Here is an 11,886-nt window from a genome sequence, read left to right as displayed (position 1 = left end):
ACTTGAGGGTCTTCCCCGACATCTCCAAATTTCACTGTTTCTGGGTTTGTTTGTTTACATTCCTGTTTTCTAGAAACTGGGACTGAGGGACGTCCCTGGGGGACTACCAGAGCCCCAGGCACCGCCGCTGCCCCCCGCCACCCCGCTCACCCCTGGCCCGGCAGAGAGGGCCTCCCAGCGCTGCTTCCCCTTCGCCGCCGTCAGAGCCCGACTTCCCTTTCTCCCTTTTTGCTGGCTCATCCCTGCTTTCTCCAGCCTCAATCCTCATTTCGCCGCAGCTTTAGTCCCCCCCCACTCGCCGGTGGGAGGAGAAGGGACGAGGACAGATCAGCGCCCAACTCCAAACACCTCCCAGCCCAACTGTCAGTCAAATGCAAACACGCAGCGTTTCTCCGTGCCAGGCAGACGGGGAATAAAAGGCAGACGTGACTGGGCAGCTAATGTAATATATGCTGAACCGCAGATACCCTTCAGCGCTGCTTTGTTTCCGTCCCTTGAGTACAGACGGCCTGCCCTGTCCTTCATTCCCAGCGCAAGCCTCGGCCGGGCTTGCTGCTCGCTCAGCTCGTTGGATGCTAGCTAACGGAGCCGGGGATTTTCCTTTGCCGATACGATAGCGATCTGGAGGGGCCGCACTGGCGTAGGAGAACAAAGGGGCCGGGAGGAGGACGAGGTGCTGTTTTGGAAAGCAGCTTCAGAGCAGAACTGGCTCTTTGCAAGGGATCTCTCTGGAGGTTTCCTGCATTTCCGGAGCTCTGCAGGGGCGGCAGCGTTTCGGTGCTGTCCCTCAGTGTTAAGCTCCAGAGCTCGGAGGGGGACAGGAAAATTACTGGCAGGGACCTGAGTATTTAGGATGCAGCAGAAAGGACCAGGCTGGGTTTTGGACTACCTTATGAGTTTGATGGCACCTCTCCTCTGTCCCAAGGACCCTGTGATCTTATAGGGTCTGAGCTGGCCCGAATGACTCGCAGCAGCGAGTGACCGACTCTCAAGTGCCTGCCGAGGCCTGGCAGCGAGCAAGAGCCCTTGCAGGAGGGGACACAGAGAGCCCGAGCTCCAGGGCTGCCTGGCTCTGTGGCAGGCTCACGGCCGCCCATGCAGTCCGGCTGGGTGTGAGCTGACCTGAAGGGGACCCCCGAGCTCCGGGGGCGAGGGTGCAGCACTTCGCTTCGAGGTGGAAAGCTCTTCGGCCCCCTCGGCTGTGCCGCTGGGAGCAGCTCCAGGCACCACAGCGTCAGCACTTCTGAGACGCATGTGGGTGCTGCGTAGCGAGTCTGGCAACCATGGGCAAGTCAGGCAGTCCCAGGGGCAAATTAGGCCACGGAGGCACAAGGGAGAGGTGCTGGCAGGGTACAGCTGAGGAAAGCGGGGAGCCAGGACACTGGCAAGTATCAGCATAGCATCGAGGCAGAGGGGCACCGAGCAGTCTGGTCAGGAGACACCGGTGAGTCCCAGCCTGGAAGACGCCCAGAGCGTGGCCGCCTTCCAGCACAGACATGTTGCCCAGAGGACAGCCGGCTCGGCAGCTCCGACTGGGCAGAAGCATTTGGAAAGGCTGCAACAACGGCCCGGGGCAGCGGGGAGGCTCTCGCCCTGGGTCCAGAGCAGTGCCAGACCTTTCTCAAACACTGCCAAGGCACAGTTTGCCAGGCCCAGAGTGAAACCAGACTTTGCAGGACTGTGGAGGTCTCCAAGTCTGGTTATTCACCTCCTTGCGTGGGCACTGTGCTGTTCCTGGGTAGTATAAACAAGGGATTCAGAGAAAGCCAGGAAGGGCTCTGAGGTTTCAGGAAGCCTTTTCTGCCTTCCCAGGGTCACGGCTGAGCTGAGGCAGCCGTGAGAGACCTGCTCTCACCTCCTACCCTATGGGAGGTTCCTTGCCCTCGCTCTCCCCATCTTTAGGAGGCAATCGAAGACAACACAAACAGGGACTGACCCACTCAGCACGTCACCTATGTCGACCCCCAGCTGCCTCCATCCACTCCTCCTTTTCTACAGCTGTCTTCCTCACCATCACTCTTCCACCTGCCAGCTTGCGTGCTCCTGAAGGCTTCTCCAGCAGAGCACTAAGCTCAAGCAGGGCAATAAATCCTCCTTTGTGGCTCCATCTTTTTTACTGGATTAATCACCAAGGCTGCCAGGGGAAAGGACTGAAGCATACTGCAGATGCTTCAAGATTTACACCTCTGCAGAACCTCGACCACTCAGATAAAAGGCAGCTGCAGACACTGTGAAGAAACAAAGAGCAGCCGTTTCTCCACGGTGTCTCTGCGCCACAAAGGACTCCAGCCTCCCTGAAGGGGAGCAAGCTCCTACCCCACAGCTGGCTGGCTGCTTTCTTGCTGGCTGGAAATGCTCGCCTGTGCGCATGCAGCTGTGCTTCGTGGCGGTTCAACTCTGCTCATTTCATTTCCACGTCGGCAAGATGGGACAGCCCATCCAGGCTGATACGCTGGGTGAGACGGGCCTGGGTCACATTCTGCCGCTGCAGTGATGGAAGATGTTTTTTTTCCATCATGATCCTGGAACCAGGAGTCCTTGGGCTCCTCCAGGGAGCCTTGCAATAACTGTCTGTGCTGAAATGTGCAGTTCCTGAAAGGTAGTGAGACTCCCTGCACACGGAGGAGAAATTTAGCTAGTGAAACTTGTCAGGATGATGGAATTCATGAAAGAGCAAGCCACCGAATTAGGCTAAAGAAAAACCTCTAAATACATTTTCCTTTGGCAGGAATGTAAACATCTCCATTTCCAGATCAGGGAAGAGCCTTGTTATTTAGCAAGAAGGAATCTACGGGCAATTCAGAGCAAAGCCTCTTCCAGCACCTGAGGCTGATCTGCCAGGCATTCATCCTACCAGCCCTGAGCACAGACAGCTCTGCAGGGAGAAGAGCTTCTTCCTGGTGTGAATGACCCACGCAGAGGCCCCTAACGAGAGCAGCCAAAGGTGTATCTGAATGACCAGATATCTGCGGCAGTAGGGTTTGATGCTTTAAAGTTACTGAAATAACACCGGTGATACGAGCTCATTCGTGCAAGTCTTTGCAGGCACATGGGAATAAGGATCGCTTGGCAAATGCAGCAGAACATGCAAGCAGGGCGCTGCTCAGGTGGAGTGAGAGGACCAGGACGGAAGGGGAAAAAAGAGGCGGAAAATCCCTTATGCAGCAGCAGAACAGCTGGCAGTCCCGACCCCCAGCACGCTGCAACGAGCTGCACCTCCAGGATGTGTTAGCAGTGAGAAGGGAAAGGGGGTTGTCAGTGAAGGCACTTTAATATAGATCCTATTCCACCCCAAGTGATTCCGGGTGGACAAAAAGGGCGGCAGATATAAGGTCTGCCATCACAGGGAGGGGGTCATGCACTCCTACGGTGGGACAGTGCAACCTGCGCAGAGGTCTTTATCCAGAACCTGCAATTCACCCAGCTAAAAAGGCGAGGAACCTGTAACTACAGGATAAATGACTGTATCCTTGTTAAAGTAGCGTTTACCAGAGAGTGAGACTCTGATGCCTGGCATTGACAGCTCTGTTGGAGCTCAGCTGTGTCGCCGGTAACACAAAGAAGGAGCAGTGTACATGCTAAAAATGGCCTCACCCACTTAACTGGAAGGGAATTATCCAGAAAATTTCAGAGTGTGATTCCAGAGCCCCAGGCACACGCTGACTTGCTGCTTGCAGACAAAAACAAAGCTTTTGGGTTGCCTTCCAAGCAGCAGAGGTCGCAGGGTCCGGTCCATTCCTGTTGCAGCCAGCTCAGCTCCTTCGCTTTGGAAAGTGGAAACGCTGGATTCCACCCAGCAAGGGGGTCTTTGAGGCAGGACCTTAAAGGGGAGGACGGGCGTGTGAGGTTACAACCCTGTGGTACTTAAAAGCAAAGGGTTACATCTCTGCTTCCTTGGCGTGCAAGTACATGACACTTGGCATAAGGAAGCGGGCTGATTTCTGGCATTGCAGTTCTCAGTACTGCAAATCGCCAGGTCCAGGTTTTCAGAAATCAGGGCCTGTCTCCCCTTCCTGGACTTACTTAAGTCACAACAGTGGCTTGAAGTCCTGAAATAATAGAATTGTGTTCTTTAAGTTCTGCTGGCTGCCTGCAAGAGGGGGACGTTGTGGAGGACACAGGAGACACAAGCTCCTGGCTCTCCTAAGCCCAGAGCAGCCTTCGCAGTCATCTCTGGGATGGCAGAAGTGCACAGACCTGAGCATGATCTGTAAGAACAAGCTGTTGGGAGATGTCGTTTGCAAAAGTTGAGGTCAGACCCTAAAAACCGCAGTTTGCACTGAGGCTTAGAACATCATCAAACTTGAGCAGATTTTCAATGGAAACGTTTACTAAAAAAAAAAAAAAAAAGGCACTTCATTAGCAAATCCCTAGTCTAGCAAAGAGGCCCTAAAGCTGTATGACTTAAAACGTCCAGCAATATTTGAAGGAGGCCAAAATGTTTCGGCAAGCTGAAATAGTCTTAGGCTAGATTCTTAAAGAAGCAAGGATTATGTGAGCATACTGTGACTGAATGCCCTCCCCTCCCCGAGCATTTTTTCTGCTCATCGGTTTAACAGTAGTCACGTTTGACAGAGGACTAAAGGTCTCAAAGATACCAAACTCCTCCAAGTTTCATGTAAGCTGCTGCACAGGCAAAACACACTCATGGATAACAGATACGAACTCCTCTTATTAGTCACCAGGAAACCCATTCAGAAGGCAGAAATTATGAATACCTTAACACCAAGGCAAGCTTTCCTGTGAGCTCATTTGCAGACAAAAGACAAAGCTGTAAAAGCAAAGAAAGCCAGAATGAATGAGGCTCTACTGCTCACTGGACTACTTGTTTCTTAAAAATAGCTGATTCCCTTGGACTGAAATCCTCCATAGGTAAACGAAACAGTCTCTTGCAGCTGCAACAGCCTGCAACTGCAACCTGCAAATTCAGCCCAGTTGTTTATCACTCAGCAGAATTTAAAACACATAAAAGTAAGGTCTTCAAAAGAAAAGCATTTAGTTACTTTGCTAACAGGCATTGTTACCACTCCTGTCTGTTATGCCTTCATTCAGCTATGAAAAAGATCTTAGTGTTTTTCTGCTCATTGCTTGACCTTACATACCCAGCACTGGTTTGCAGTATTTCATTCACAGCATTCAGCATATTTTACATGTTATTATCACACTAGGCAGACAAAACTGAGAGGTGAGGAACTCAGTTCAAGGTCATAGAGCAAGCCAACGACAGAGCTGAAAAGGGAATGGAGGTGTCCTTGCATTCGGCTTATCCACTCGCACGGACTTCCTCACACTGAGAAAAACCACCACTGGCCTTGTTCTCGTGGTATTTAAATAAAGAACGTTATTTTGTTGCCATTTGTAGGTGATATATTTTCCCATGTCCCATGAGAAAAAAAAAATTAGATTGCCAGATCTTGTGAGCAGTGTTAGACTTCTCACCCCAGGGAGTTCTTACTTCTCAGTTCCCGGTATATGCAAGAATGGGGTATTGTTTCTGGAAGGACGTATTGGGCCACTACTTGAAATAGCATCTTATCTCATCACAACCTACATAAAAGCATGCTGCCAGCAGCGCGCTCTGAGTGTATTGTGGTATCTTGGAATGACTGTTTGCCTCCCGGCACCAAATGAAAAGGGTTCTCCAGGAACACATAGTTTTCTTTGTAATCGCTGCCAAATCCCCACCTACTTTTCTACTGTCAATGTTTCCCCTGGAGGAAAACAGACATTTTAAAATTTCATTTCCAAATAACTTGCTCTATCAAGCAATGAGGAAAAAAAAAGCTTTTTTTCCACTTAATGGAATAATTTGTGTCAAAGCAGCAGTAATCTACAAAACTATCATCATTATAAACTAAATCAAAACCCAGTAAAGATGATGATACTGTTCCATGCAGCTTCAGCAACCATTTTGCAACTGCAAGGCAGCCAATCAATACTGCATTTCACCTCAGAATGGATTATCATTCATCTCTGAAAAATCAATAAAGCTTGACCTGTTCAGTGATTAAACTTGTTATCTAGAGCAACTTTCTGAACCCTCAGCAAATAAGAGTACCTGTTGGCTGGTTCAGCAAAGGTGTCTCAAAAATGACATGGGTAAAACTGGGCTTACAATCACCTTGGTTCTTTTCACTGTGTTGAACTGGTTATTTAGGGTTATAGAAAAAAAGGAGGTGGAAAAGCAGAAAAAAGCAAAAATGATAGGAATGTGTCTTTGCAAGGTTTTCTCTTGTCTCTCAGCAGGGATCTATCACAACAGGACAAGTATATCATGAAGTTCCTGGAACATTCAGGCAGAGAACTCCACATCCTTTGAGCATACAGCATGTTAGAGGATTCATGTGGACGAGTGATTTAGAATTGCTGCTACCTTGATTTTGCAAGAAGCCATGTTCTTCAGAACCAGGTCTGTGCAACTGCAGTGGTCAGCCACTGAAAGAACGAAAAAGGAACTCTTGGCCTTCTGAATTTTAGCTGCCGCATGGTTTACCCTACAGACAAACTCTTTTTAAAGATACTGCAGAAATCTGTGCTGCATCTTCTGATGCAGTTACTGCTCCAGACAGAGTAGCTGACAAGGTGGTAGAGAGATTAGCTAGAGCATGAACAGTGGTTTTTTTTTTTTTTTTTTTTTTTTTTTAAATAGAGACTGACTTCCACATCAGAGCAAGCGGCTGCATAGTAATCCTGAGGCTGTACAGAAAACTTCTGTAGAGACATGAATGGTCTATTATAAAGACGGACATCCTAGAAGGACGTTCATTCGAATTAACTATCAATTTTCATATGGCCATTAATCTTAGCAAATAAGGTCTTCTGTAGGCATGAAGTTCAAGACAGGATTAGGGGAGAATGTGCAATGTAAAATGTGACTATAGTGCTAATAATCTTTAGGGGTACTGCTACACATTAAAAAAATAACATAAGTAATAATGAAACAGGAAGTGGAAGTATTGTCAAGCTAGATGACTTGTATAAAGCCAGGAAGATTGGAGCTGCAGAGAGAGACATGGTTCGCAAGGTACTTAATAACACCATCCATAAACATGGATGAAGAGGATCTAGAAGTGGCTTTGGCCAAAAAACATACATATTGAGAAAGAGGGTCTTATAACTACATAGCATTTTGTCTTGTATCTGTGTTGACAAATAATCTTGATACCTGCTACGTCTCATTAAAACGATAGTCCCAGAGACTCCGTGTAATTCCAGTTAACGTTACTGCAACAAGCTCCAGTGGAGATTCTGGTATTAAACTGCCCTCCACCATTCAACTTTCTCATTTCTTCATTGGAATTTATAATTCCAATAATCCTCAATAATTCCAATAATCCAACAGTCCTCAGAGCACGTCCAGCAGTTTCAATCTGACCTGCTACAATTTTGATGCTGACATACAGAAAGTGGTATGGAAATAAACATGAGAGCTGGATTTGAAATCAGCTAAAATAAACTTTATTTTACTGTTACAATATATAATCTCTTATCAACACAACTCACAAAGTGTTTACAAAATAATCTCATTTTCTGCTGCATTTTAAAACACTACTTTTATACAAACTTTGAAGGTAAAATAGTAAATTGTGGTTACAAATGTTTTTGTTTTGTTTTTTAGAAGCATCACAAAAATTACTTCAAATAAACACCACTTTTTTCTTATGGTGTCATCTTTGCAGGCAAAACCAAACAGTTATTGTAGAGACCTGAGGAAAGATTCACGAAAACTTTCTTTTGACAGAGGCTGCTGGTCTCCCCCGAGGGTGACTGCATAGCAGTGAATATGACAGTGAGCAAGTGCATGTGAGCTAAAGTAGGTGCTCTGAAATGCCTCACAGAGGAACCCCTTCCCTTTCCCTACGCCAGCGATAGAGGGAGCCTGGTCTCCCATGCCTAAAAGTAGCTTTCATGAATCCCCATATTTATGACCTGGCAGCAAGACAACAACATACAAAGCTCTGATTCTTAATCCTGTGTAAGAAACTATGGAAGTCTTGGAGAGCATAATATTGAAACACTACAGTTGCCACAAAATTTAGTATTTTAATATGTTAAAATTAAAGTTACCTAATATCTTCTTGTGAATCTGGGAGTACAGGTGTGTATGATGCTGCTCATCATCCTCAACCGTGGTCTCCACTACAACACACTAATACACTTTAGAAAGACTGCAAGAGCTACCATTTTCACTGCTGCTAGAAAGACATGCTGAAATGAAAGAGGATCTGTGCTTGTCAAATCAATTGACAGATTTACATGACAGCAGAATCAAGCTGATAGTGATTATTTTACATGGAGCAAGCAGGTAAAAAGAAGCGCTTTTTTCTTTTTTTTTTTCTTTCTTTTTTTTTTTTTTTTAAAACATGCATAGTTCAACCAGCTGGCTCATCTCCATTAAGACTAGAGACACATGATCCACCATTTGGTATAAGCCAAACTACCACCAAATACATTTCCAGTGCAAACAAAATTGTCTTTCTTGAAGAAAAACAACTAAATTTAATGCTACGTCTGAAAAACAATGCTTGCGATATGTCATTTTCTACCTATTTTGGTCTGAATTTGGAAAATTCCCTCTTCTCCCCAAATCACATCTGAAGACAGACAATCACAGAACACTCCTTTTAGGGAGATGACTGTCTCCTTCCCAGAATACACTATACTGCTGACTGAGGATCATCCCTGAGAGCACCGTTCCAGCTACACACTTCAAAAATATGCAATATCTCATAGTTTAGAGGAAAAAGGCAGTTAACGCTGTGAGATCCTGGGGTTTTACAAAGTATTAAAAAAAAATGCAGCAAGTCTGAGCATTTAAGTTCCCTGAGCTGAGTGAAATTTGGAGACAGTCATTTGTAATACTAAGCGTAGCAACATCTATAGCTGTACTTACAGAAGCTGTAATTTTTACAGTGGTAAAGTCAGATGTCAAATTACAAGTATACAGCAGTTAGTGGTGGTTTGTTTTACTTGCTTCCTGCCACAGGAAATAAGATGCCCTTCTTTGGTGAGAGACAGCACTGATGAAGCTCGATGACTTCGGATTGTTTCATCATCTGATATTCTAGCAATCTTTAAGTTACTGGTAGCGGAGCTACCACAAGGCCATAGTGCAGTACAAGCAAACCATCCTAGAGAGAAGAGAGAGAAACCGTACCATCATACCACTTTGTCATACCAGACAATGCAAAAAATACCCGATAGGGAAGATAGTTACTCTGTGGCAGACCCTCAGCCTCAACCTCATTCAGCATTTTATAACATTCCCCTTCCATAGGGCAAATATAAATTTTGAAATATCAAGGCAGAGAAATACATTTCCCTCTCCTCTTCGTGACGGAGAAGGGTGTTAAAAAAAAAAAGTAAAAAGACGTTATAAGGGAGTTGTCTTCTATATGTATAATAGGCTCCATTTACAACTCATGCTGCTTTCTGCAAGATATTGAAATGCAGAAAAAAAATTCTGATGGAATAGTTTTAGAAGGAGTGTCAAAAATCTGGTCTTTAACTGTAGTCATCAAAAGTCAAAAAGACAAAGAAATGTAGTGCAGCAAAGGGGAGAGGAAACACACCGTTGCCTGAGCATGGAATTTAGATCCCAATTTCTAATCTTAATTTCACCAAGTTCACTGATGGCTCTAGTAAATCCCTTTTACTTTTGACAACTGGGCTAACAAAGATGGAAAGGCAACATAAAAGATTACATAAAAAGTAAAACTTTTTAAAATATGAAATAATTGGTTAACTTGTAGACATGTAATTATATAGAGTCCTGGATACCTCAACAACATATAGTTAATCTAATTGTTACAACAGCGTTGCTGATTCTTTCCTTACACAGAACAAGCCAGCAGCTTACCATTTCTTCCCAATTCTGGATGCATAACTAAAATTCTCTTTTAATACCTGTACTTTTAATGAAATCAATCCATGCACAGTAAATGATACTCCCTGCTTTCATGGCATACCCCGACTATGTACCTCATATCATTTCATCCTAGCAGTACATATTCAGGAGCTACTGATTCAAGAATTGTGCCTGTGATGATTGAGGAGGGTAAAAGGTGCAACGTTTCCTCAGACTGCTATTCACCCTCTCTTTTCCTGCTATTGCTTTTGTTTCTGCTCTGAAAGCAAGTTGAAGGATTTAGTTATATTGATCCTGGGTAGGAACCACTTTCTCCATCCCCCAGTAATGAAATAACACATTTCAGTGTCTTTTCCACATACCTGAAGGACTGTTGCATACCTGAGTCTGACACCACAGGTATATCTCCCTCATGAGTTTACTCCTCCTTTTTCTAGGGAGGATCCTGGGATGCTTTTGCTTTCCTGAGACAGAATGTTCCACCCACTCACTTCTCCTAAAATAATGTCGCTATACTGAAAAAGCCCAGAATAGTACTACACATTTATTAAGCAATGAATATAAGGGGGACACAACAAAATCTCTTATTTGATAAAGTCACAGCTCTCTTCTTCTGAGACTGCTCCACTTAGTTTAACAGAAAATCTTCATCTGCAAGACTGGACATTTCCTGTCTCATTACAGTCTGTTTTATTTGTATCACTCGATTCACATACAGCTGGTAAAAGGTCCAGCAGTCAGTCTGCTTCCGCCTCTGAAACTTGCGCCCTCAGGTACGTGACTTGTTGCCTTACACCTATTTATACGGACAGGTTTTGACCTTTTTTTTTTTTTTTTTTTTTTTGGATGAGAGAACAGCATTGATCATAGCAGACAAGTTAGAATTTCTACCGTATTTTGGTTTTGATATTTTGATCTATTTGCACATAGGAGCTAAGATAACATACGTTCCAGATACAATACGCAGTTCTGTGTGACAGGATATAGCAGCATGTTAAACCTACCCCTCCCCAACATTTATTTGTCAGTGCTGCGGTACAATAAAATCATGGTAGAAAGTTCTACATTAGTGTCAATGTGTTTCGGAAGAACACTTTTTTAAAGCAATCGTTTGTTCTCTACGCAAAAAATGTTACTTGGTTGGTTGCATCAACTACTTATGGAAATCTCTGAATGATTTTGCACTGCAGGAAACCTAAAATTAAGGAATTGAGCTCAAAAAGAATCAACAGAACAGAATTTGCTTTTCCATGCTTCTGTGACATGCTCTTTTTCTTCCCTTGGGAATTCTTTTCAGATAGCGCCTATCAACACCTTCATTATCTGTCTAAAAGATGACCTCTTGCAGGCAAAACAAAGCTGTTTTTCTAGTAAGTGCCACCATGCTCTTTCAGCAAAAGAAACAAACAAAAAAACCCTAATTGCTGCAGAGTATAACTATTTAACCCTCCCTTCTGGTATCCAGTTTCTTAGGTTTGTCTGGCAGCTTAGTGGCATCACTGGGAAACCAAGCTACTGTTTTGGAAAGAAAAACGTTGCAGCATGTTATCTGAGGAGAAAAAGAAAGTGGAACAGCTACTGGAGTATTCCAATGTGATGAACAGATTTGTAACAAAGGAGATCAGATTTCCAACAGCAATAGCTTTGATCAATTTAGCCAGCATGCTCGTTTAGTTAAGACTCAAAACTCAACTTCTGGCTATAGATATTGTCATTTACTTAAAGAAGAGATCAATAGTCTAAGTCAGGAAAAGAGAGCACCAAAGAAGGAGTCAACAAAAACAATAACGATAATGAAAAGATTAAAATTTAAGATCCTAAGTGTGGCCATACCAGGGCAGATGAAAAGGATACCTAGCCAAATGGTGAAAGCCTGGATAAAAATACATGGAAAGGGCAAATATGTAGTGCTACCTCCCCGGAAAAGTTTTCCGGCCTCCACAGCCTTAGGTTTCCAGAACATCCAGAGTAAGAGGCTATAGTTTTGCAGTTGGTATCTTCTGGTGAATTTTCTTCAG

General features: G+C 44.6%; 1 protein-coding gene across 3 annotated transcripts in view; it reads right to left on the bottom strand.

The window, feature by feature from the left end:
* Positions 1–7,435: 7,435 nt before the first annotated feature.
* Positions 7,436–11,886, bottom strand: part of PCGF6 (polycomb group ring finger 6) — a 29,539-nt gene continuing 25,088 nt past the window's right edge. For 2 of the 3 annotated variants that reach the window (XR_011142121.1, XM_068949758.1), the window contains one exon: positions 7,436–9,131. Coding sequence is in view for 1 of the 3 variants with exons in the window: in XM_068949758.1 (XP_068805859.1) it covers positions 9,075–9,131 (57 nt within the window). In the remaining 2 variants the exon portion in view is untranslated. The remainder of the gene's footprint in view (positions 9,132–11,886) is intronic. The other variant, XR_011142122.1, reaches the window with a different exon arrangement.

This window comes from Struthio camelus, chromosome 7 (genome assembly GCF_040807025.1).
Source record: "Struthio camelus isolate bStrCam1 chromosome 7, bStrCam1.hap1, whole genome shotgun sequence".
In the NCBI taxonomy this organism is placed as follows: Eukaryota; Metazoa; Chordata; class Aves; order Struthioniformes; family Struthionidae; genus Struthio; species Struthio camelus.
Note: the sequence above shows the minus strand (reverse complement) of the source record. Positions and strands in the feature narration are given on the sequence as shown.